At 51.0% G+C, this 26,719-nt stretch overlaps 1 protein-coding gene across 2 annotated transcripts; it reads right to left on the bottom strand.

Annotated features, from left to right (window-relative positions):
- Positions 1–1,151: 1,151 nt before the first annotated feature.
- Positions 1,152–26,249, bottom strand: PLIN3 (perilipin 3). 2 transcript variants are annotated; one of them, XM_030879351.2, is made up of 8 exons: positions 26,174–26,249; positions 23,527–23,608; positions 19,539–19,737; positions 19,290–19,372; positions 12,895–13,192; positions 6,726–6,925; positions 4,796–4,921; positions 1,152–1,942 (listed from the first exon to the last, which is right to left on the bottom strand). In XM_030879351.2, exons 2-8 carry the CDS (start codon positions 23,590–23,592, stop codon positions 1,598–1,600), a joined length of 1,317 nt encoding a protein of 438 aa, XP_030735211.1. In that variant the 5' UTR covers positions 23,593–23,608; positions 26,174–26,249; the 3' UTR covers positions 1,152–1,597. The 2 variants fall into 2 exon arrangements, with proteins under 2 accessions (XP_030735211.1, XP_030735213.1); XM_030879353.2 differs by having other exon boundaries at positions 1,152–1,939.
- Between the last annotated feature and the right edge of the window lie 470 nt (positions 26,250–26,719).

Here is a 26,719-nt window from a genome sequence, read left to right as displayed (position 1 = left end):
TGAGCTCTAGAGCCCGCGAGCCACAACTACCGAGCCCACCTGCCGTGACTACTGAAGCCTGCATGCCTAGAGCCCCATGCTCCGCAATGAGAAGCCCGAGCACCGCAAGGAAGAGTAGCCCCCGTTCGCCACAACTAGAGAAAGCCCACGCTCATCAACAAAGACCCAACATGGCCAAAAATAAATAAATAAATTTATTTTTTTTAAAAAAATTAGCAAATACACAACGCAAGACGGTTAACTGCAGTCACCAAGCTGTACTTTATAACCCCAGACTCGTTCATCTTTTTCTAAAAAATTAATTTATTACGTATTTATTTTTGGCTGCACCAGGTATTAGTCGCAGCACGCGGACTTCTTAGTTGTGGCATGCGAACTCTTAGTTGCGGTTTGCATGTAGGATCTTAGTTCCTGACCAGGGATCGAACTTGTGCCCCCTGCATTGGAAGCACGGCGTCTTAACCACTGGACCGCCCGGGAAGTCCCCCAGCCTCCCTCTTAAAAGGACCCTTGTGATGATGTTTAGGGTCCACCCGGATAATCCAGGACCATCTCCCTGTCTCCAGATCCTTAACTGAATCCCATCATGCAAAATCTCCTTTGCCACGTGAGGGAATGTAGTCACAGGGCCCAGGGATCAGGTCGTGGACATCTTTGGGGGTCGGCCTGCCACATGGTTCCCCAACATGGCCGGGGAGGCCCAGGACAGGAAAAGCAGCAGGCTTCTCGCTTCTGCTGGCTGAACAGAACACGACACGGGGGTAAAACTCTGGCACGTGGGCGGGGGGAGATGAAAGACCCCCACAACCTGGTTCTCTCCAAGCCGAGCAAGCATGGTGAGTGCATCTCTGACAACCCAGACAGGCCTTGTCCGAGGCACTGGGTACAGACTCCGGCCCTGTCCTGTTCACGCCCTTGGGAGCAAAGCAAAGAAGGGGCTGAGAAGGTCACACAGAGACTCCAGAGTTGTTTAGCTGCTGCACACACACACACACACACACACACACACACACACACACACACACACACACACACACACACACACACACACACACACACACACACACACACACACACACACACACACACACACACACACACACACACACACACACACACACACACACACACACACCCTGGACTTAGCTGCAGGTAAAATTTATTAAGGCAACACTGAAGCCCCACCAGGCAGGCCTCACCCGCTTCAGCTCTAGAATGAGTATCAGCTGCTCTGCCCCTACCCCATCCCCAGGAGGCCCACTTCACAGAAGTCCAAGTCCCTTAGCTCAAGGCTGATATCCAGGAGCCTTGATGTAGAAAAAGGAGTGGATGTAAGAACTATATTCCTGGTTTTGGAGGAAGAAAAAAAAAAGTTTTGGAACCTTCTAGAAAAAAAAATTTTTTTTTCTGGAAATCTCGTCCTAATGATCGCTATGATGCTCAGGACATGCTTCCTCCAAGCTCAGACAGGGTGAGGGACTGGTTGGTTCTGAGGACCTCGGTTTCCCAAGGTGGCAGCTGAGGTGAGCTGGAAGGGTTAGAGACGTGTGTTCCCAGTGAGGGGTCCCGGGCCCTAGGAGCCTCCCTCCTGCTTCTCCTATTTCTTCTCTTCTGGGGCCTTCTCGGTGATTCCGGGGGCGAAGGGTCCCACCAGCCACGTGATGGGCGTGTTCTGGGCCACATACTCCACCACGTGGTCGAGGGCCTCTCGGGCCTTGGCCACCTGCCCGCGGCTCTGTGTCAGGATGCTGCTGGACAGGTCCTTGAAGGAGTGGATGCCGGAGAAGGTGGCTTGGAGGTCCTCCACCTGGCGGCGAGCCTGCAGCGCCTGATCCTTGACGTGGGCTGGCAGCCCCTGGAGGCTGGAGCCCAGCGAGGCGCAGGTGGTCTGCAGCTGCTGGGCGACGTCACGGAACATGGTGAGCGTCTGGGACTCAACCTGCTGAGAAGGGGTGGAGGGGGACCATCAGGGCCCTCTGAGTTGGGGGGTAACTGGACCCAAAGCCCGGGAAAGAGAAAATGGGGGTTCTACCGCCCACCTTGGGGAAAACCTTTCCCCAGGAGAGGATGTCGAGCACAGGTGGTTCAGAATACGGGCTCTTTGGGGCTTCCCTGGTGGCGCAGTGGTTGAGAGTCCGCCTGCCGATGCAGGGGACACGGGTTCGTGCCCCGGTCCGGGAAGATCCCACATGCCGCGGAGCGGCTGGGTCCGTGAGCCATGGCCGCTGGGCCTGCGCATCTGGAGCCTGTGCTCCGCAACGGGAGAGGCCACAACAGTGAGAGGCCCGTGTACCGCAAAAAAAAAAAAAAAAAGAATACGGGCTCTTTGAGTTTCAAACTGTGTGAGATAATCACTGATCAAATTGAAAAACAGGTATAGAAAAAAAAAAACAGGTATAGACATTTTCCCAAAGAAATACGCAGATGGCCAAGAAGCACGTGAAAAGATGTTCAACGTCGTTAATCATCAGGGAAGTGCAACTCAAACCCACAGGCAGATACCCCCTCACCCCCATGCTGGGGAGAAACTGGAACCCTCGTATCTTGTGGTGCAGTCACTTTGGCAGATGGTCTAGCAGTTCCTCAAAATGGTAAACTGTAGAGTTACCATATGACCCAACAACTCCACTAGGCATCCACCCAAGAGAAACGAAAATACACGTCCATGCAAAGACTTGTACACAAAGGCTTAAAGGGGTGTTATTCACAGTAGCGGAAAGTGGAGACAACCCAAATGCCCATCAACTGGCAAATGGAGACACAAAAGGTGGTCCATCCACACACGGGCACATCTCTCAGCCATAAAAAGGGGTGAAGCACCGACACTCACTACAACGTGGATGGACCCTGACAACACGATGCTCAGTGAGAGAAGCCGGACACAGGACACACAGGGTGTGATTCTGTTTACATGAAATGTCCACAGAGACAAAGTACATTTGTGGTTGCCAGGAATGGAGGAGGGTGTGGAAACGTGGCCTGACTGCTATTGGGGAGATCTCCTTTGGGGGTGATGGGGACGCTCTGAATTACAGTGATAGTCACACAACCCACGAATTGTATAATTTACATGGGTCAATTGTACAGTATGTGAATTATACCTCAAAACTTTTTTAAAGTACAAGATTCTGACTTTTATATCTCCATAAAATTGTTTTTGTTGTTTTTTTTTTTGCGGTACGCGGGCCTCTCACCGTCGCGGAGCACAGGCTCCAGACGCACAGGCTCAGCGGCCATGGCTCACGGGCCTAGCCGCTCCGCGGCATGTGGGATCCTCCCGGACCGGGGCATGAACCCGTGTCCCCTGCATCAGCAGGCGGACTCTCAACCACTGCGCCACCAGGAAGCCCAAATTGTTGGGTTTTTTTAAGTTTAAAAAAATGAGAAGGTGTGGAAGAACTTTCTAGGCAGAAGTTGTAAACAGTGCGGGAGACTGCAGTTGAGATCGGGTCCTTGAAAATTCGCCGGGGCCGGGGAGGAGATCAAAGCAGGCTGGGAGGCAAGACTTTGCCCTGAGCCTGCTCACCTGAGGACTCTGGCTTTGGACCTGGCAGGGAGGTGCCGACAGAATCAATATCTATTTTCTGGCTGCTGCGTTCAGCAGTTGAGGGGGGAAGGGAGACGGTTTTCCGCGGTTGGGGTCTGAATGCTGAACAGTTTTGCATTTACAGAGACATTCACCATACCTTATAAATATTATTTTTTAGCACTTACTATGTGCCTTACATGTCAATGTGTGTGTGTGTATAAAATAACTCACATACCAGAAAATTCACCCTTTTAAGCGTACGTTTTTAGTACGTTGACCAGGTTCTGCAACCAGCACCTCTAATTCCAGAACATTCCATCACCCCAAAAGAAACTCCCTCTCCATTCCCCCTCTCCCAGCTCCCAACAACCACTAACCCACTTTTTCTGTATCTATGTATTTGCCTGTCCTGGACGTTTCCCATCAATGGAATCACACACAGTGGGTCCTTCTGTGTCTGGCTTCTCTCACTGAGCATCGTGTTCTCAGGCTGCAACCACGTTGCAGTGAGTGTCAGGGTTTCTCTCCTTTTCGTGGCTGAGTGATGTTCCCGTGTGTGGAGGGACACATTTGTTTGTCCATCATCTGTTGATGGACATTTGGGCCGTTTCCACTTTTTTGGCTGACGTGACTCACGCTGCTGTGAACATGCGTGTTCATTTCACCTTAACAACCTGGCAGACGGTCCTATATCCCATTCACAGATGGGGAAATCGAGGCCCAGAGAGGTAAAGCTGAGAAGCTATTGTGCTAGGATATTATGAGTCCCTAAGAGAGAGGGACTATGGTTCAGAATGAGGCATGAGAATTGTCTAAGGCACTGATTCAGTGAAAGCTTAGATGAGTGACAGCACAGGTGGCAAAAGTCAGGGCTCGTTCAAGAGGCCAATGCCTGGGATAGATTGGAGGGGCCAGAGCACGTTAGTGAGAAGCTGACACTCCGAACCGGGCAGGTGAATTTGAAGGATGTGACGGGACACTGGGATGGGGCAGGGAAGGAGTCAGGACTCAAGTAAATGGGACATGGCTTAGAATTCAGCAGGTGGAGACCCATCACTATCAGGCGTCCCATGGTTCAGAAGCAACGCCTATACCCAAGAGTGGAAATCCAGGCAGGCTTCCTGGAGGAGGTGCCATCAGGTCCCGAAGGCAGTTAATGGGAGGCGAGGCTGGGGAAAGTGTTCCAAGCAGGCAGGTCCATCAAGCAGAGGTGGGGAGAGGGAAGTCAGGGCCCCAGGTATCCCATGCTCCCCCCACGGTGGGTACCTCTGGCTTGGCTGCATCCTCCTCTGGGCCCTGGAGCTGCTTCTGGTTCCAGCTGAGCCACATCTGGTGTAGTTTCTCCTGACCCTCCACTAGCTTCTGGTCGACACCCTGCTTGACGGTTTCCATCTGGAGCAGAGAGAGAGAGGGTGGCTGCCTTGGCCCTTGACCAAAACCAGCAGAGCGCATGGGAACCCACAGGAATCCTAGATGTGGGATTGCAGAGGGAGCGGGGGTGGTCCTTTCATCTGGGATGGGGAGAGAAGGGGGAGGCATACTGCTTTTCTCAGAATGTTTCCACAGGCTGTGGGTTTCAGGGTCACCAACATGCTTGTGCCCCGTGTGGTACTTGCAAAGAAAGTGGCCACAGATTCTCTGCAGCTCCTCCCATCTTGCCTGTTTCTCCCCACCACCACCACCACCACCACCACCCCGCCCTGCAAGTGGGCCTGGCCACGTGACGGGCTTTGACCAATGGGACACAAGCAGATGGAGCGCAAGCAGGGGCTTAAAAAGCACTTGCAATGGAATATGTTACTCAGTCTTAAAAAGGAACGAGATTCTGACACTCACTACAACATGGATGGACCTGAGGACAGGATGCTCAGTGAGAGAAGCCAGACACAGAAGGACAAATACTGTCTGATTCCACTCACAGGAGGTCCCTAGAGGAGTCACATCCATAGAGACAGGAAGTAGATGGTGGGGGCCACGGGCTGGGGGAGGGGCTGAGGAGTGAGTGTTTCATGGGGACAGAGTTTCAGTTTGGGAGGATGAGAAAGTTCTGGAGATGATGGTGGGGACTGTTGCACAACAATGTGAAGGTACTGAATGCCACTGAACTATACACTTAAAATCGGTTAAAAATTGGTTAAAAATGTGTGTTTTACCACAATTAAAATTTTTTAAAAAAGAGACAGGAGATAATACTGAGTAGAAGCTAAGCAAACAGGGAAAGAAATTAGAAATTTCCCTCTTTAGAGAACAGAAAAATTAAAAACTTCAGGGGGCAGGATTTGACTGCAAAGAAGCAGGAGGGAACTTTTTGGGGTGATGAACATGTTCCACATCTTGACTGCAGTGGTGGTTACATGTCTGTTTATATTTGTAAAATTCCTCAAACTGTATACTTTAAAAGGGGTGATGTTCATTGTATGTAAAATGTAAGTTATACCTCAAATAAAACTGACTTTAAACAAACAAAAAAAGTGCTCATCCCGAGTGCCACAACTAGAGGGAAGTCCACACACCGCAATGAAAGATCCCGCGTGCCGCAAAGACCCAACACAGCCAAAAATAAATTTAAAAAAAAAAGTGCTCACGTGTTCCCGCTGTACCTGGATCCCTAAGGCCACAGCCAGGGGAGAGCCTGAGGTACCCTAATGGAGGAGGAGACCAGACCGAGAGACCCAGCCTCCAGCCAACCTGTCATGCGCTGAACTGTGACCCCTCCAAATTCACAGGTTGGAGCCCTGACCCCCAGGACCTCAGGATGTGACTGTATTTGGAGATGGGTCTTTAAAGAGGTGATTAAGTTAAAATGAGGTCCTTAGGGTGGGCCCTAATCCTATATGACTGGTGTCCTTATAAAAAGGGGATATTAGGACATAGACATGCATGGAGGGATGACCAGGTGAGAACACAGAGAGAAGACAGTCGTCCACACACCAAGGAGAGAGGGCTCAAAAGGAACCATTGTGCCAACACCTTGATCTTGGACTCCCAGCCTCTAGAACTGTGAGGCAATAAACGTCTGTGTTTAAGCTGCCCGGTGTGTGGGACTTTGTTACAGCAGCCCCAGCAAACTCATCCAGGGCCGCGGCCCCGTGAGTGAGCCCAGGCGGATGTGTGGGGAGGAATAAGCCACTAGGCTGCGGAGGGGTTTGTTGGCACACACGCTGCTGGCCAGCGCCCCCGTCACCGCGGGCCTCACCAGGCTGAGCGTCTGTGAGAGCTGTAGCAGGGCCTCCTGGGCCCTCTGCCTGGTGTTCTGCAGTTTTCCCAGAGAGTGTTCGTAGGCACGCTGGCGCAGCCTCTCTGACAGGGAGCCCAGACGCACAAAGTAGCTCTGTTCCTGCCGCTGCTGGGCCACTGAGGCAGTGTCGAAGCCCTCCAGGGACGTGGCGAGGCGGGCTGCGGGGGGAAGGCAGGAGAAGCACTGTGAAGGCCGAGTTTGTGCCCCGGGTCTGCAAGTGTAAAAGGATTTCCCTGCCTTGGTTTTCCCCATCTGCGAAATGGGTATGATAGGGACTGAATATCCCAGGATTAAGAGGCCTTATACTACGGACTTCCCTGGCAGTCCAGTGGTTAAGACTCCACACTTCCAACGCAAGGGGCACGGGTTCGATCCCTGGTCAGGGAACTAAGATCCCACATGCTGTGAGGCATGGCCAAAAAAAAAAAAAGGCCTGAGACTGGCGTGAGAGTCTGAAAACTACGGCCCTCGGGACAACCCGACCCATGAATACAACCGTCTATGTTTATTATATGTTGCCTATGGCTGCTCTCAAACAACAGAGGTGGCCTCTGGAATATGTGGCTTCTTAGCCTGCAGAGATTAAAATATTCATTATCTGGTCCTTTACAGAAAAAAGTTTGCCAATCCTGCCTGTATTAGCGCCTAACATATATTAATAGTGGCCAATCTTTCACAATGTTCTAGGTGCTTTGCGGGCATTCTTGTTAAATCATAACAGTTCTAAGAGGGAGACACCGTTATCCCATTTTTACAGACGGGGAAACGGGGACTCAGAGAGGTTAAGCGACTTGCCGAAGGGCACACAGCTGGGACGTCACAAATCAGGATTTGAAGCCAGGCCCCACGTTCTTAACCACGATACTTGACGGGAGGAGAAGTCTGAGCCATAGGAGAACCATCTTCACAGCCGTTAAGGGAAAGTCCGGACTATCTAGTCCAGAAAATACTCATAAAGTTACAAGGCAACAGGATGGAAATCCACCTGTCTTGATAATTTGATCCTATCTTATCCTGCTCCCTTTAGACTTTACTATAGTAGTGATAGAAGTTCGAGCTTTGTAAGTAACCCGATCTGAGTTTAAATCCGGTCCTAATAAATCACTGGCTTTGTAAGGCCCTATGGCAGGGTATGCAAACTATAGCCCCTGGGCTGAATGCCACCTGCCTTTATCAATAAAGTTTTATTGACACAAAATCACAACCATTCATTTACCTACTGTCTATGCTTTTGTGCTACAATGGCAGAATTGCATAGTTGCGACAGAGACTGTATGGCCCAAAAAAGCCAAAATTATTTATTACCTGGCCTGTCAAGAAAATGTTTGTGGCCCCCTGGATGCAGAAGTGATTTGGCCAATAAGCCTCAGTTTCCCGAAATCTGGGGAATTCCCTGGCAGTCCAGGGGTTAGGACTCCGAGATTTCACTGCCTTCGGAAAGGCATGCAAATGAACGAGTGTTTAGCTATTCTTATTACCTATTTGTGGTTTATCTGTTTATAGTAAGTGATAAAGTTCCCTTTCTAAAAGAATCTGGCAAAGTTGACTGAAAGAACAGCAAATAAACAGAACAGGGAGTACACGTGACCGAGATAACGCAAGAAATGTGCTCTGGTCAGGCAGGAACAGTGGGGCTGGTCTGATGAGTGAGATAGATCTCCACTTTAGCCACCTAAATATGCCTCTCCTTTGGACTGGGCACTGTTCCAGAAATGAAAGAAAGGGGAAAATCACGCAACAGAATCCCACATGGTGCCATCGACCCCTTGCTCGATCAAGGTAAGACTTCAGTCAGGGGAATTCGGTTGTTTCTATTGATAAAAAGAAATTTTCACATATTAAGATATAGATAGGGAAGTCATTCTGGCTTATACCTGAGTTAACTTGAATTTGATGCTACCTAAAATAGCCTTTTTGTGGCCTATCAAACCTACATTGTACATCTGCTTCAATTATTAAAGAAAAGGGCACATTGGCCAGAAGTAAAGAATGTCCATGTTCAAAATCAAGATTAAATGCCTCCCTTCCTGGGACACCAAAATGCTGGTCCTCCTTTGATGATAAGATTCCTTCCTAGGTGCCAAGGCCATACTGACTCGTGTACATGCTGGTCTGTTCCTTTTTTTCTTTCTTTTTTTGAAACCTTGAAGAAATGTAACCCTGACTTGTTTAATGTTTTTTGTTCTGACAAGATAAAAAACTGCTGAAAACTCTGCTTCTCAGGAGCAGTTTCTCAGAGTTATCTGGGAAGCAGGCTTCCGGGGTATAGTCCTCAGTTTGGCTCAAATTAAACTCTTTTCTCTTATTATTGGCTGTTTATTGATTTTCGTTGACACTATAAACATTAAAAATTTTGGAAGAACATACTCTTATCCAGGGATTAATAAACTTTTTCTGTAAGAGGCCAGTTCAGTCAATATTTTCAGCTTTGCAGGCTCTACTGTGCAATTAATCAACTCTGCCATTGGTATTCAAAAGCAGCCATAGAGTAAATGTAAATGAATGGGCGTGGCTGTGTGCCAATAAAACTTTATTTACAAAAGCAGGCGGTGGGCCGGAGGTAGTCTAACATAGTCGACTGGGGGACAAGGATGTCACAGAAGGGTCATTTCATGATGACATTTTAAAAACTGAACAAAATAGATAACCAACAAGGACCTACGGTATAGCACAGGGAACTATATTCAATATCTTGTAGCACCCTATAATGGAAAAGAATCTAAAAAAGAATAGATATAACTGAATCACTTTGCTGTACACCTGAAACTAACACAACATTGTAAATCAACTAAATTTCAATTTAAAAAATTATTTTAGTTAAAAAAAATGAATTACAAAAAGATTAAAAAATAAATTAAAAACTGAACAAAACCCCCAAACACCTGGGACATTTAGAGGCAGCGAAAATAAAAGCTGGAATCTTGGGAAAAACAGACTCTGCCCCATTCTCCCACCAAAGGCAGGTTTGCAAAGACTAAACCCAAACCAGCAACATTTTGAACCCATCCTAATGGCCAGAACTTCTCCACGGCCCTCTGGGAACCCGGGAGCTCTGCCCTTGTGAGTGAAAGCAGCTTTGTTATTTAGGCCAAGGATGTCTGGCAGAGCCTAGGCATGTCAGAGCAAGCTGGCAGGGCCCCTGGAGGGGGCGGTGCCCTTGGCAAAGGGTAGAACTGGGAGAGAGGGGGAGCAGGGCTGTGCTCCCGCCCCGAGCCCACGAGTAATATCCTAGCTCTAACATGGCACCTTTACTCACAGACCTCCCCAGTACCTCAAGCACCACTGTGCACAGTGATTTCACCCTTGGTGGATGGACACAAAGGAAAGCGGAAAGTCAAAGCTGCTCAGACAGACCTGTTCTCTGAAGTGGCTCCCAGGCTTGCTTCACAACCTGCCTCCCAGCAAACCCTGCTTCTCCCCCTACTTTTGGGGGCCAAGACCCATAGCTAAGTGTGACTTGGTCTGAGCACTACAAGAAGCCAGCAGGCACTGAACTTGGGATACAGGACGGAAGACATCAGCCAGGTCCCTTCCTTCAAGAGGTCTGGAGTCAGGTTTTGGAAACACAAAGGACAAGCGACACGCTATGCTCAAGCCACCCACCGCAGGGCTTAAGATCCTTTGCCTGGAACGTCGCCCCACTGGGAACACTGTCCCATCCTGCCCCACCAGGAACACTGTCCCATCCTGCCCCACCAGGAACATCACCCCACCTAGAACATCGAGGTTCTCCAGAGAGCAAGGGACCATGACTTTCTGCCGAGGATTCCCAGGGAGAATCATGGGGTCTCAGAGTCAGCTCAAGGAGGGCTCCAAGCAATCGAAAATAATAGGACAAGTGAAGCGTCAATAAAATAAATACCTCGGGTCGCAATACATTTTGTTAAATCTTCATGTTCAAACCTATAATGTAAAGACTCACTACGCACTCTTGGAGGGTGCTGGTGAACCAGCCTGTGATGCCACAATAAATAAAAAGGGGGAACGTTAACTACTTGCCCTGCTTTTCCTCTATAAACCATACCTTGGGGTAATCAAGATTCCAACAGAGAACTTTGTCCATGGAAGTTTTCCAGCTAACAGCTAGAACAGTGACACGTTGCAATCCCAATGGGAAAAGAGATTAGAGATAATGATTAGGAGCTGTCTACCCATGAGGGAATCACGATTCCTTTTTTTTTTTTTTTTTTTTTGGCTGCACCGCGTGGCTTGTAGCATTCCCCGACCACCAGGGATCGCACCCACGCCCTCGGCAGTGAAAGCGTGGAGTCCTAACCACTGGACCGCCAGGGAATTCCCATGATTCCCTTTATATGAAGTTCTAGAACAGGCAAAGCACTGGTTCTCACCTGGGGGTGATCCTGCCCCCAGGGTATACTGGGCGATGTCTGGGGACATCTGTGGTTGTCACAATTGGGGGTGCTCCTGGCATCGAGTGGGTGGGGTCAGGGAGGCTGCTCCACACCCCACAGTGCCCAGGACAGCCCCCCACAGAGGATGACCTGACTCCAATGACAGTTGGGAAACCCTGATCTAGTCTGTCGTCATTTCTTTCCAGTCATCCCAAATATTTGGCATCTCATTCAAACAAACTAGCTCTGGGTAAAGTTGGCCGGAGCCGAGAGGCTGCTCCCTTTGGACGGAGCATGGTGTCTGGTTACACGTGGCCCTCGTGGGCCCTTGCTGCTGTGGGCACTGGAGTCTGCAGCTGCTGGCCAGGCTGGAAGTTCCCAGTACGTATGCAAAGGAAGGCCGTCTCTAGAAGGCGGGGTCAAGGCCAACCCCAAGAGCCATGGGTATGAGATCATGAATAAGACTGGCTGCTTTGTCTCAACACTTTTATCCCCAGTTTGTCTATTTCTCCTTATTCCTACCACCACCTGGTCCAGCCCCATCACAGCTCACCTGAACCCGGATTCCCCTGGCTCCCACCCTCTCCTCACCCAGAGTCTATCCTCCCGAAAGCAGCCACCAGAGGGCGTGAGTGAGTACCGAGTCAGGCCCCGCCGCCCCCGCCCCCTGCCCACAGCCCTCCAGGGTCCCACCTCCCTGGGGTAATAGCCCAAGTCCTCCCCGTGGTCCACAAGGCCCTGCACGACCTGCCCGATCCCCTCCCTGCCCTCCCCTCCTCCCTCTCTCCCCCTCGCTCACTGCTCCAGACACACGGGCCTCCTTGCTGTCCCTCCAACACACCAGGTACGCCCCTGCACCCGGGTCTGTGTTCCGTGTCTCTTCCCTGACATCTGCACAGCTCATTCCCTCCCTCCATGCACGACAGGGAAAAGTCACCTCCTCAGAAACATCTCCTTAAATCTGATTTCTGTACACATTAGACTTTAGGTTCTATGAAGGCAGAACTTTGTTTACTGACATATCCCTAGGACCTAGACAGGGCTTGGCATACAGCCAGCGCTCAAGGAACATTTGAACAAACAAATATATGCCTAGGGTGGGGTGGGGGAATGATAGAGAAGAGTTTGAGTGATTTTATTTGGGGATTTCAGCACCTGCTAAGTGCCAGGCCCCGTTCTAGACTCAGAAAGGACACAGCTTCTGCTTTGTGGAACTGACGACCAGTGCTGAAGAGAAAAATCAGAGCCGGGCCTGGGGGGAGGTTTCAGGACACAACATGCATGTGGGACGGTGCAATTTTAGAGGCCTTATTGGGAGGTGGCATTTGAGCACAGAGCTGGAGGTAGAAAGAACGAGACATCTGGATGTCAGGGCAGAGTTCCTGGTAGAAGAAACAGCCAGTGCAAAGGCCCTGGGGTGGGAACACGGTCCAGGATGGGCAAGAAGGCTAGTGTGCCTGGAGTAGAATGAATGAGGGCAACCAGGTAAGTACAAAGGAGCTTCCAGGAGGATTTGGGCTTTTACCCACGGGAGGTGGGAGGCTTGGAGGGGCCTGACTTGAGTGCTCACAGGCGCCCTCTGGAGGCTGCTTCAGGGAGGACAGGCACCACAGACCAGGGCAGAGGGAACGGAGCTGGTCCAGGTGGGCTAAGATAGACGGGAAGAGGGGGCAGGGATGAGATGACAGCATGTGATGGACTGACTCCTCGTGGCTGAGAGGGACCACACGTCGGGTGGTCTGGGGAAGGGTCCCAGCCCTGTGGGCTGCACTCACCAAGCTCAGCGTCCGTCATGGGCAGGTGGTTGTCTACCCACTCCTCCGATTTGCCCAGCACCGTGTCCATCCCGCTCAGCACCATCTGGCCCACGCGGGAGCCCATGACCGAGTGGACGCCACTGGTCAACATGGACTTGGTCATGTCCACGCCACTCTGCACAGCACCCCGGGTCACCTCCACCGCCTCGGTCACCCGGGAGGCCATGGTGTCCCTGGCGCTGGACACGGTGTTGGACACAGCTTCTCGGGCTCCCGACACTTTGGACGACATGAGCTCCTTGGTGTCTGCCAGGACCTACAAGAAAGGACGGCATCAGTATCTCCGTCCTCCCTTTGTACCTGGGTACCCCCACCCTGCACCCTGGGCCGAAGGGAGGAGTTCCAGCTCCAGGATGACCCTGAAGGGTGAAAGCAGTTAAGATCATGTGCTCTGGAGCCGGACAGCCTGGTTAGAGTCCTTGGCTTGATATATCCTAGCTGTGTGGCCTCAAGCAAGTCACTCGACCTCTCTGGGCCTCCACCTCTTCTCCCCATGGTGTTATGGGCTGAACAGTGCTGAAGCGCTAACCCCCAGGACCTCAGAATGTGACTGTATTTGGAGATGAGACCTTTAAAACAGTAATTAAGGGAAAATGAGGCCATTAGAGTGGATCCTAATCCAGTCTGACTGGTGTCCTTATACAAAGAGATTAGGACACAGACACGCACAGAGGGATGACCACGTGAGGACACAGGGAAAAGATGGCCATCTATAAGCCAAGGAGAGGAGCCCCAGAGAAACCAGCCCTGCCGACACCTTGTCTCGGAATTCCACCCTCCAGAACTGTGCAAGCGTGAACGTCTGTTGTTAGGGGTAATTGTTACAGCAGCCCTAATCGGCTAAATCACAGGGTTAGACAGTGCTTGGCTCGAGCACTGAACCTGTGTGACACCGGAAACTAGCGACATCCCTAGAAGGGACCACTCCAATCCTGTACTAAGAACTGCAATCCTGTTTGAACAGGTAATCAGTATGTTAAGTCCCTCAGGACAGCACTACTCATCCAGGGTGTTTCTGCCCCCAGGGAACATTGGGCGGTGTCTGGGGACATCTGTGGTCCTCACGACTTGCTTGCGGGGAGGAGGGGCTCCTGGCATTGAGCAGGTGGGGGCCAGGGATGTGCTCAACACCCTACAGCTCCTGGGATGGCCCCCCACAGAGAATGACTGGCCCCAGTGTCAGTGGTGCTGAGGGAGAGGGACCCCGCTTTAGAGTGAGACGCTCAGAGCTACACTAAAGCAACAGGAGGGGAATTCCCTGGTGGTCCAGTGGTTAGGACTCCGTGTTTCACTGCCGAGGAGGCAGGTTCAATCCCTGGCTGGGGAACTAAGATCCCACAAGCCACATGGTGCGGTCAAAAAAACCGCAAAAGCAGGGCTTCCCTGGCGGCACAGTGGTTAAGAATCTGCCTGCCAATGCAGGGGACACGGGTTCGAGCCCTGGTCTGGGAGGATCCCATATGCTGTGGAACAACTAGGCCCGTGTGCGCCACAACTGCTGGGCCTGCGCTCTAGAGCCCACGAGCCACAACTACTGAAGCCCGCACGCCTAGAGCCCGTGCTCCGCAACGAGAGAAGCCACCGCAATAAGAAGCCCGCACACCACAACGAAGAGTGGCCCCCGCTCACCACAACTAGACAGAGCCCGCGTGCAGCAACGAAGACCCAATGCAACCCCCCAAAAAAAAAAAAACCCAGGGGCTTCCCTGGTGGCGCAGGGGTTGAGAGTCCACCTGCCGATGCAGGGGACACGGGTTCGTGCCCCGGTCCAGGAAGACACCACATGTCGTGGAGAGGCTGGGCCCGTGAGCCATGGCCGCTGAGCCTGCGCGTCTGGAGCCTGTGCTCCTCAACGGGAGAGGCCACAACAGTGAGAGGTCCGCATACCGCAAAAAAAAAAAAAAAAAACCCAAAAGCAAACAAACAAAAATAAAGCAACAGGAGGGATTTTATGCACATGCCCAAATAACCAAACGTTTTGTCTCCATTAACTGCCAATTTAACACGTTGACTACCTTAAACTCCCCATTGTAAACTGGTGACGTGCCCAAAACATCAGAGCATTTTGTGGACCCCGAAGCTCGTATGAAGACGTTAAGAACCAACACTCAGTGGCGGGCAATAAATTGGGTGATTGGGATTGACGTATACACACTGCCATATATAAAACAGATAACTAGTAAGGACCTACTGTATAGTACAGGGAACTCTACTCAATACTCTGTAATGGCCTATATGGGAAAAGAACCTAAAAAAGAGTGGATATATGTATAACTGATTCACTTTGCTGTACCCCTGAAACTAACACAACATTGTAAATCAACTATACTCCAATGAAAATTAATTAAAAAAAAAAAAGGAACCAACACTTAGTATGTTCTCGGCCTTCAGGTGATGAACCCACTTCAGCAAATCTCCAAGACACAGGAGTGTACACATTCCCCAGAAGAGAAGGCAAGGCCAAGAGGGGCTGAACAGCTTGTGTTGAGGGCTGTCCAGCTGCTAAGGAGCAGAGCCTGAATTTTAACCTGGTATTTTGATTCTCCTGCCTGTAACCCTGACTGGTTAAAAGGGGTCAGCAACTTTCTCCAGGAAAAGCCAGATGGTAAATATTTTCAGCTTTGCAGGCCAGAGCGTCTCTGTCCCAACGACTCAAACCTGCCGGTGTTCAGGCAAAAGCAGCCAGAGACGATGCGTAAGCCACTGTTTGCCCATAAAACATTATTTACAAAAACAGGCAGAAGGCCAGATTTGCCCTCCTCTGGACTAGCTCTGCATTGCATCCTTGGAGAAGCCGCTTCAGCACACAGTGGGTACTGCTTGATCCATGCCTGGTGTTCTTGAATCTAAGTCTTTAAGTAGATCTCTACCCACAGAGCACTCTGGAAAGTTAAAAACCATGCCCCCTCCCATCCTACCCTTCTAAGTTGGCACCCCTCTTAACACCTAAACCCTCCTATTCATGGGAATCAGTCACTTTTTGGGGGGAGAGGGCACGGTTGTCAGATTTGAACACCAGCCCTCAGCTCACTGAGCACACAGTGGGGCTGTCACGTAGCTCATGCTGGCCCAGGTTCAAATCCCAGCTCTGACAACACTGTTGTCCCACAGGACCAGGGAGAGCTACCTCATTCTGAAGGGGAACCTCACAAGGCCCAGAATCAGGAGAGCCTCCCACGATGGGAATTCCCTGGCGGTCCAGTGGTTAGGACCTGGGGCGTTCACTGCCAAGGGCCTGGGTTCAGTCCCTGGTTGGGAGCTTAGATCCTACAAAATGCAAGGCAGGGCCAAAAAAAAAGAAAAAGAAGAGAGCCTCCCAGGAAGTCAGGAGCTCAGAGCTCCCGCGCTGTTGGACAACCTTGTCCAATGTCACCCTGAGCTCATCCCGTCTATAAACAGAAGGAATGCTGGCCTGGTGACACCGGCAGGACAGGAGGAGAATGCAAGCACTCAGCCCTAAGGAGGTGGCTCCTGGGCGATGATTCTCCATCCTTCTTTGGATGTGGCCATTTTCACCTTCCACATGCCCAACTTGTTAACATCCTTTGTGGTAAGACATGGGTTCAGGTTCTGTTCCAATTCTCCCCAGCCCACTCCGTTTCTGTGTAACGGGGCTGCCCTTGGGGGACATATCGTGGTCCCTGGCAGACAGGAGGCGCTTGAGAGCTAGCGAGTGAATAAGCTGCCTGACAAAGTAGGTGGTCTCAGCAGAAAGCCTAAGGGAACCGGAGGAGTGGCTGGCGTGTCCCACTGCCCCCGACCTATTTCCGGTGGGAAGATTCTCAACGTGAACAGATTTGCCTTAGTGCGGCACTTCCGTCCCACCAGGAAAAAGGGGCGATGAAGTACGTGGGTGTTTAATAAGCATCTCCTACATGCCAGGCTGTATGATGGGCACTTGGCACAGCAACAGACAGTCTGTGCCCGCATCCCAGCTGGGGAGACAAATAAGCAGTTATGTAACACACTATCTGAAACGTTTTTTAAAAGTTAATGCATGGGGCTTCCCTGGTGGCGCAGTGGTTGAGAGTCCACCTGCTGATGCAGGGGACACGGGTTCGTGCCCCGGTCTGGGAAGATCCCACATGCCGCAGAGCGGCTAGGCCCGTGAGCCATGGCCACTGAGCCTGCGCGTCCGGAGCCTGTGCTCTGCAACGGGAGAGGCCACAACAGTGAGAGGCCCGCGTACCGCAAAAACAAAAAATTAATGCACGGAATTCACTGGTGGTCCAGTGGTTAGGACTCCGCGTTTCCACTGCAGGGGGCCGGGGTTCGATCCCTGGTCCGGGAACTAAGATCTCGCAAGCTGCGTGGCCCAGCCAAAAAAAAAAGTTAACGCAACTTGTGAATGCTGCTGCAATGAGCATGGGTATATAACAGCCCAAAGGTGAAAACAACCCAAGAGTTCACTGACGGAAGTATGGAGAAACAAAATGTGGTCCACCCAGAAATTCTGACACCTGCTACAACATGCATGAACCCTGAGGACGTGATCCTTAGTGAAATAATCCAGACACAAAAGCACAAATACTGCCTGATTCCACTCACAGGAGGTCCCTAGAGGAGTCAAACCCACAGAGACAGAAAGTAGATGGTGGGGGCCAGGGGCTGGGGGAGGGGAAGGAGCTAAGGGATGTGGGATTTGTTTCTGGGGTGATGAAAATGTTCTGAAAGGGATGATGGTGGCTGCACAATCTGAATGTTCTAAAACCACTGGGTTGTACATTTTAAATGGGCGAGATGTACGGTACATGAATTACATCTCAGTGAAAGCCGTTAAACCAAAAAGCTGGAGGGGGGTCGGTGGGATGAATTGGGAGACTGGGATTGACATATATACACTACTATGTATAAGATAGATAACTAATGAGGATCTACTGTACAGCACAGGGAACTCTAACTCAGTGCTTTGTGGTGACCTAAATAGGAAGGAAATCTAAAAAAGTGGGGATATACGTATAACTGATTCACTCTGCTGTACAGCAGAAAGTAACACAACATCGTAGAGCAACTATATTCCAATAAACATTAAAAACAAACAAACAAACAAGCTGATGTAATGTGAATGATGCTAATACAGGAGCCATAAGCCACAGGTGGCTATTTCAATTTAAAACAATTAAAATTAGCTATTTAAAATTTTTAAATAATTAAAATTAGGGACTTCCCCGGTGGCACAGGGGTTAAGACTCCACACTCCCAATTTGGGGGGCCTGGGTTCGATCCCTGGTCAGGGAACCAGATCCCGCATGCATGCCACAACTAAGAGTTTGCATGCCACAACTAAGGAGCCCTCAAGCCACAACTAAGGAGCCCACCTGCTACAACTAAGACCCGGTGCAACTAAATTTAAAAGAATAAATAAAAATAAATTTTAGGGCTTCCCTGGTGGCACAGTGGTTGAGAGTCCGCTTGCCGATGCAGGGGACACGGGTTCGTGCCCCGGTCCGGGAAGATCCCACATACCGTGGAGCGGCTGGGCCCGTGAGCCATGGCCGCTGAGCCTGCGCATCCAGAGCCTGTCCTCTGCAATGGGGGAGGTCGCAACAGTGAGAGGCCCACGGACCGCAAAAAAATAAATAAATAAAAATAAAAAAAGAGAATACTCTCAATGTTAAAAAAAATAATTAAAATAATTAAAATTAGTATTCGAGTTCCTCAGTCACACTCGCCACATTCTAAGGGCCCAGAAGCCACATATGGTTGTTGGTTTCCATATTGGATGGTGCACAGAAAGAAGGTGTACAGAAAAAGTTCTACTGGGCAGAGCTGAACTGGAAGGACCTTCTTTAAGAGGGAAGGGAAGGCCTCTGAAGAGGTGAGATTAGAACAGAGTCCCAGAATCCTGGTCCATGAAGAAGGAACAGCAGGTGCAAAGATCCTGGGGTAGCACTGAGATGGGTGTGTTCACTGTATTTGCTTTCCCTGCTTCCCTGGTATGAAAGTTCCATGAGGGCAAGGACTCTGTTTCCATCACCGTGTCTGGTACCTATGGGCGCTGATGTGACTGAACAGGAGGATGGAGGCCAGCGCAGATGGAATGGAGCAAGTGAGGTGGGCAGGGAGGGCAGAGAGGCAGCGGGGCCAGATCTGGCAGGGCCATGAGTAAGGCTTTAGCTTTTGCTCTGCACCAGCTGGGAGACACGAGGGGGTTTAGGGCCCATCTGGCTGGTGTTCAGAATGCTCCTGCAGCTGCCTGGTGGGGGTCTGGGGACAGACAGAGAAGGGGTCAGGGAGGAAGCTGTCCCACTCATCTGCTCTGGTTAAGGTGGGACCACAGACTGGATACCTAAGCAGGCCCCCGTCTCAGCTGAGCATCCCACCCCCCCTCACCTCCCCCCACTGGCGGTCACCTTCTCCGGTGGCTGCTGCAAGATGGGCAGATTCTCCTCCAGTTTGTCCAGCCCCCTGTGGGCGTATTCACTGGCCGATGTGACTGCGGAGCAGCGGGGGGCGGGGAGACAGACAGCTGATGTTACCGCGCATGCGCATCCCTCCAGGGGGGGAAGGTCCTCAGCCCACCGCCCGCCTCCTCCTCCCCCCACCCCGGCCTGGGAAATAGCCAGGAGGGGCGGGTCCAGGCTCTCCCAAGCTTCACTCACGCTGAGGCTCCAGTTTGGACAGGATGGGCTGCGCCCCGCTGACGGCGACCGCTGTGAGGGTCTTCACGCCCTTCTCGGCCGCGTCGCACACAGTCTTGACGTGGGGGTGGCTCTCCTTGGTGGACATGTAGGTGGCGGACACCATGTGGCAGGTGGAGCTGATGAGCGGCATGCCGGCCACGCGGTCCACCACGCTGGGCTACGGGCAGGGCAGCTCAGGCCAGGGAAATACCTCGCCTCCCCTCCCTCGCACCCACGCGGTTGCACAAGTCAGGAACTCTGGGGTTCCGCTGGGCACTTCCTGTATCTTGGTCCCCACAGCCCACTTGTTTGAACATGACCTTGCCACCCACCGTGCGCCAGGCAGTGACATGACACAAGAACCCCATTGTCCTGGAGCTCAGAGTCTACAACTGAAGCCAGGAAACTACGGACCCCTGGGGGCGAAGTCCCGTCCACCGCCTGATTTTTTTCTTCTTGCCTGTTTTTTTTTTCCTAGCAGCACTATTGAAATCTAGTTTACACGTCATAAAATTTCACCATTTTGAAATGCACAAGTCAGAAGTTTTTAGTGTATTCACAAGGTTGTGCAACATTCACTGTCTAATTCTAGAACTTTTTCATCACTCCAAAATGAAACCCTGTCCCCACTGGCTGTCACGCCCCTGCCTCCCAGCCCCTGCTAACCATGAATCCACTTTCTGTCTCTGGATTTGCCTGTTCTGGACATTTCACACCAATGGAATCACACATGTGGCCTTTTGTGTATGGCCTCTTTCACCGAGTAACATTTTCAAGGTTCACCACGTAGTAGCGTGTCTCAGTGCTTCATTCCTTTTTTAAGAAAAGTGTGGCAGGGCTTCCCTGGTGGCACAGTGGTTGAGAGTCTGCCTGCCAATGCAGGGGACACAGGTTTGTGCCCCAGTCCGGGAAGATCCCACATGCCACGGAGCGGGTGGGCCCGTGAGCCATGGCCGCTGAGCCTGCGCGTCCAGAGCCTGTGCTCCCCAACGGGAGAGGCCACAGCAGTGAGAGGCCCACGTATCGCAAAAAAAAAAAAAAAAAAAAAAAAAAAGTGTGGCAAAGTACACATAACTTAAAATTTACCATTCAAATCATTTTTAAGCGCACATCTCAGTGGTATTAAGTACATTCACACTGTTGTGCAACCATCCCCACCATCTGTCTCCCGAACTTCCTCATCTTCCCAAACTGAAACTCTGTCCCCATGAAACACTGACTCCCAAGCCCCTCCCCCAGCCCTTGGCCCCCAACCATCTACTTCCTGTCTCTATGGATTTGAATCCTCTAGGGACCTCCTGTGAGTGGGATCACACAAGATTTGTCCATTTGTGTCTGGCTTCTCTCACTGACCATATCTTCAAGGTTTATCCACATTGCATTGTGTGTCAGTACTTCATTCTGTTACATGGCTGAAAAATATCCTATGCTACCTGGTTTTGTAAATAAAGTTTTATTGGCACATGGCCACACCCATTCATTTACATATTGAATATGGCCACTCTTACCCTACAAGAGCAGGACTGAGTACTCAGGACAGGCCTTCTGAGCCTCAGTTTCCAATCCATAAAATGGGAAGTCATTTCTGTCCTGAAGGAGTTGCAAAGATGACCCGTGTGAAGACGCAGGCAGAAGACTTAACTCTCACAGGGGCTATTTGTAGAATTTGTTTTAGCTCACTTAATCGCCAGTCCCAGGAGACTGGGAATATTATTCCAACATTATGGAAGGGTAAACTAAGGCATGGAGAGGCTAAGGAAGTCACCCCCCACCCAAGATCACAAAACAAGCCAGTGGCAAAGCTGGACCTTGGACTCAGGCAGTCCTCCTCCAGTGTTTGCCCAGGAGGTCTCTTCAGAAATGAATGACAAACTTACCACACAATCCAGCAATTCTGCTCCTAAGATTCTACCCTAGAGATAGGAAAACACACGTCCACATAAGACTTGTACACGAATGTTTGTAGCTGCCTTATTCACAATGGCCAAGAAGTGGAAACAACCCAAATGTCCATCAGTTGGTGAATGGATAAAGAAAATGTGGTCTAAAGCATGTTTTTAAAAATATATAGTCTCCAAATGGCTAACAGGTACAAGAAAAGATTCTCCACATCACAGATCATTAGGGAAATGCAAGTCAAAACTACAATGAGCTACAACCTCACACCCCGCACTCACTGGGATGGCTACTATCAAATGAACAGAAATTAAAAAGTAATGGTGAAGACGTGGAGGAATTGGAACCTTTGTATGATGTTGGTGGCAATGCAAAATGGTGCGGCCATTATGGACAACATTATGGTGATTCCTCAAAAAACTAAAAGTAGGGACTTCCCTGGTGGCACAGTGGTTAAGAATCCGCCTGCCAATGGAGGGGACACAGGTTTGAGTACTGGTCCGGGAAGATCCCACATTCTGCGGAGCAACTAAGCCCGTGTGCCACAACTACTGAGCTTGCGCTCTAGAGCCCGTGTGCCACAACTACTGAAGCCTGCGCGCCTAGAGCCTGTGCTCTGCAACAAGAGAAGCCACTGCAATGAGAAGCCCGCGCACTGCAACGATGAGTAGCCCCTGCTTGCCGCAACTAGAGAAAGCCCGTGGGCAGCAACGAAGGCCCAACACAGCCAAAAATAAATACATTAACAAATTTATTTTAAAAAAGGCACTCCTGACAAGATCTACAACATGGAAGAACCTTGAGGACGTTATACTCAGTGAACTAAGCCAGACACAAAAGGACAACTACTGTATGATTCCACTTACGTGGTACCTAACACAGAAGATTCTACTTTTATAAAATGATTCCACTTATTCTACTTATATGAGATGTCCAGAAAAGGTAAACCCATCAGCAAGAAGCAGATTAGTGGTTGCCAGGGGCTGGGGGAGAGGGGAATGGGCGTGACTATTAATGGATATGGGGTTTTGATTTGGGGTAATGAAAAAGTTCTGGAATTAGATAGTGATGATGGTTGTACACTGTGAATATACTTACTGCCACTGACCTACACACTTCAAAAACAGCTAAAATAGTATATTTTTATGTTATGTGTATTTTACCACAAGTTTAAAAAAGGAACACGATAATTAATAAGAACCTAATGTACAGCACAGGGAACTCTACTGAACATTCTGTAATGACTTAAATGGGAATAGAATCTAAAAAAGAGGGGATATATGTATACGTATAACTGAATCACTTTGCTGTACACCTGAAACTAACATAACATTGTAAAAATAACTATACTCCAATAAAAATTAATTTTAAAATAAAAATAAATAAAAAAGGAACAAAGCACCACAGACATTACAAGGCAGATGAACCTCAAAAAGATGACGCTCAGTGAGAGAAGCCAGATACAAAAGGGTCTCGTAGTGTATGTTTTCATTTCTATGAAATGTCCAAAATAGGCAAATAGAGACAGAACCCAGGGGTTCCCAGGAGGAGAGAAAATGGGGAGCGACTGCTAATGGGTGTGGGGTCTCTTTGGGGGGAGACGAAAAAGTTCCGGTGTGGTGGTGATGGCTGCATAACTGGGCAGTTTACTAAAAAAATCACTGAGTAGTTCTCTTCATAAGGGTGAATTTTATGGTATGTGAATGATACCTAACTTTTAAAAAGCTGTTTATTAAAATGGGCTTTTATTTAAACTGGGGAAAAGAGGTGAGATAGAAACTGGCTTCCTAAAAGGAGGACCCTAAGAGAACCTGCAGAGACAGGGAAGGTCTGCCTGGGGGGAGCCAGGCAGTTTCAAACAGAGCTCTACCCCTGCTCTCCCAAGAGCCCTTGGAATCCCCAGCTCTCCCACCTCCACCTATTAGAGGGGCACCTGTTAGGGGCTTGTATAATGGCTCTGCCCAACCTACTCAGAAGGGTGTCTCTTGACCCCCCCTGTGCTGGCATCAGCTCCCTGCCAAGGCACCACCAGGTGGGAAGCCTCATCCCACAGATCTCAGAAATTCCTCACCTGCTGTACCGGTTCTTCCGCTGACACCTGGGTGCTGGCAGTGGCTTCTGTCTCGTTGGTAGACATTTCTCAGAAGCAGGCACTGTGAACAGAAGGACCAGTCAGGGTACAGCCTGCTCCTCTCTTCCCTCCAGGGGGACGTCCAGGTTCACACCTGCCCTCTGACCACCCCCGCCCCCAATTTCCTAGAGCCCTGCCTCTCAACTGTTGACACATACCTGTGAGCCTGTTCAAAACAGGTGCTGATTCAGCAGAGCAAAAGTCTAACAAGCTCCCAGCTGCTGCTCATGCAGCTGATCCCGGGGGCCACACCTTAAAGGGCAAGGTCTGTGTGCGGCCCTCCAAGGGCTCACCTCTATCAATACTATGGTGCAAAACCCCTGTAGACGGCAATTTGTCGATTACTACTGGGTTTTAAGAGGCATCTTGCCTTTGACCCAGAAACCTCACTGCGGGGACAGTCCCACACTGGTACTGCCACGTGGACAGAGATGTGTGTACCTGTATTGGCCACAGACACTGGAAACAATCTGGTGGCCCAACAGAAGGGGACTAAAGTGGTAGCCCAGGGCAGTGGCTTAAGTGTGGCAGCTTACATGTAATTGACTGGGACCAAGATATTAAGAGACAAAAAGGTGCGAGTGGGGCTAAAGTTTTTGCTTGTATTTGACAGAATCTTTAAAGAGACACAGGAAACTGTTACGGTGGCCACCTTTCAGGGAGGAAGATCGGGTAGCTGGGGCAGGCCTCTGACTTTTGAGCCAGGTAGATAACATTACCTGTTCAAAAAAAGTTAAGTTTTTTTTTTTTTTAAGTTAAATTAAAAAAAAAGAGAGACTATTCCTGGCCCCTCTGCAGACAGTCAAGTCAGTCTCAGGGATGTGGGGAAGGCAAGGGAGGCTCCCTGGGTGAATCTAATGCACACATTTGCAGGCAAGATGGCAGCCACAGGTATGCTCCATTTTCCTGGCCAAATGAGATGAGACACCTAGAGCATTGTCAGATTAGATTTCAGGAGTCCCAGCTCCACCCATGCTGTGCTATGTTGGGCAAGGAGCTTCCTCGCCCCTAGCCTCAGTCTTCTTATCTGTAAAATGGGGCTAAACCTGCCTTAAGTCTGGGTCTCCAGGTCCTTTTTTTTTTTTTTTGGCTGCACCACACAGCATGTGGGATCTTAGCTGACCAGGGATCGAACTCATGCCCCCTGCAGTGGAAGCACAGAGTCTCAGCCACTGGACTGCCATGGAAGCCAGCCCACCCCAGATCATTCTGGGATAAGCCTGTGGTGAACCCCTGACCTTGGGTTTGAGCATTTCCTTCCAGACACCGTGTTTTGCTATCCCCCAAGTGGAACCCAGCAAACTGATGCTTTGAGAGCACCAGTTCTACAGTCCAAACTGGGTTCTAATCCCAGCTTTGCAACTCCCTAGCTGTGGGAGATTGGGAAGGCAGCACCCCCTCTCGCAGCCTCACTTGCCACGTCTATGAAATGGGGATAGAACCGTTCCTAGCACAGAGTCCCTGTAGACTGGAGGAGAGTCTGGAACGTAGCTTGGTGCCTGGCACACAGTAGGTGCTCAATAAACAGATCCATTTCACACCACTCTGCCTGCCACAAAGAAATAGGTGAAACTAGCCAGGATTGAGCTTCTGCTTGGTACAAAGGTCTCCCAACTGCGAAGTGGGGCAAGGAGGCACACCTACCCCTAGTGATCATCACCTGACCCCTGTTCTTCCCCTTACCTTCCCTGCAGCCTGAGCTCACCTAGGCAGCTCAGAGGTCCTCCCTCCCATCCCTTTTGTCCATCAACTCCTTTGGAAATGGTTTAACCAAGGACACCCATTGCAGATGTCAGCACCCCCATTAAAGTCCTTGGGGTCAGCAACCTGCCTGCAGCTGGCCCCAGCAGCGAGAGCAAGAACTGGCTGAAACTGGCTGGAGTCACGCAGTCTGTCCAGCTGCAGCCAGGGAATGTGAAGATCCAACTTCCGAAGTTCCCAGGGACGGACCCCAGGCCTAGGCTCTGGTTTTACAAAGGTCCCAAGGACTCAGATAAGGGGATAGGCCTTCCCACCACCACTTTGTGCAATCCACTGGCCATACCCACCCAGGAAAAGGGGGCGGGATTTGCCCCAAGACCTCGCCAGGGTCAGCTGGGTGTGTCAGAAGATCAAGGGAGGGGCCGAGTCCCCAGGCGGCAAAACTATTTGGAAGGGAAAGGGCTTTGCTAGGCAGAGGGACTGCCCCCTGGTGCGGGGAGGGAGGGGGCCCGCTCTGAAGACCCAGAGAGGGCGGGATGGGCTGTGGCTTGCCTCCAAAGTGCGTTTGCAAAGCAAGAGGATGTGGTTGGGACTGGAGACTTAACCCTCCCCCACCGCTTGATACTGCCACTTCTAGGGGGCTCTTTCGCGCACCCCACCCCGAAAGTCCTAGATATTGAGAGAAGAGAGTCTGAAAGTCTGAGCCTGTTCCAGAAGTTGTATTTTTTTGGGGGGGGAGGTGTGCTCAGCCCAGGCTGGAGACCCTTCCCCAGGCCGCGAAGACAAGCAGAGCCCCCAGGAAGACCCTTCCTGCCCTTCCTCCTCTGGGGCACCCCAGGACTCGGTGGCCCCCGCCCCCACTTAATCGGGGGCCCTCGCCTCTCACCGTGGTCAACGGGACGTCCAGGGTACGGTGACCACTACTTCAAGGCCAGCTCCAAAACCGTCCTGGGTCAGCCCAAGGCAGGCTTTTATGCTTGGGGGCGGGCACCCGGGACTGACGGGCTGAAGGACCAATCTGGTTGGGGGGGCCGCCCGCCGCTAGGCCACGCCCCTCGCCCGGCTCCGGACGTTGGAGCAACAAGTGAAGTCTGGGAAGGGCTGGAGTTTCGCGGGCGCGCGCCCTGCCGACTGTGCACCCAGCGGGCGAAACCTGTACGACGCTGGACCCAGCCAAGGGACGCCCCTCCCTGCCAGGGACCCTAGGAATTCGGCCCTGGGAGGTGAGTGCGATCCTGGGGTCCCCCGCCCTTCTTTCTCCAGTGGCCAGATCGAGGCAGTGGGAACTCAGAGAGCATTGCGTGATGCCTCCTGCGTGTCAGGGGCCAGCCCTCCCCCCCTCCTCCCCCTCCGCCCCTCCTCCCCCTCTCCCCACTCCGCGAGAGGGTGATGGAGCCAACCTGGACCCAGCATTATGAGCAACTTGCCCTGA

This window comes from Globicephala melas, chromosome 3, assembly GCF_963455315.2.
Source record: "Globicephala melas chromosome 3, mGloMel1.2, whole genome shotgun sequence".
NCBI lineage: Eukaryota > Metazoa > Chordata > Mammalia > Artiodactyla > Delphinidae > Globicephala > Globicephala melas.
The sequence above is the reverse complement of the archived record's forward strand: the minus strand, read 5'-3'. Positions and strand labels throughout refer to the sequence as shown.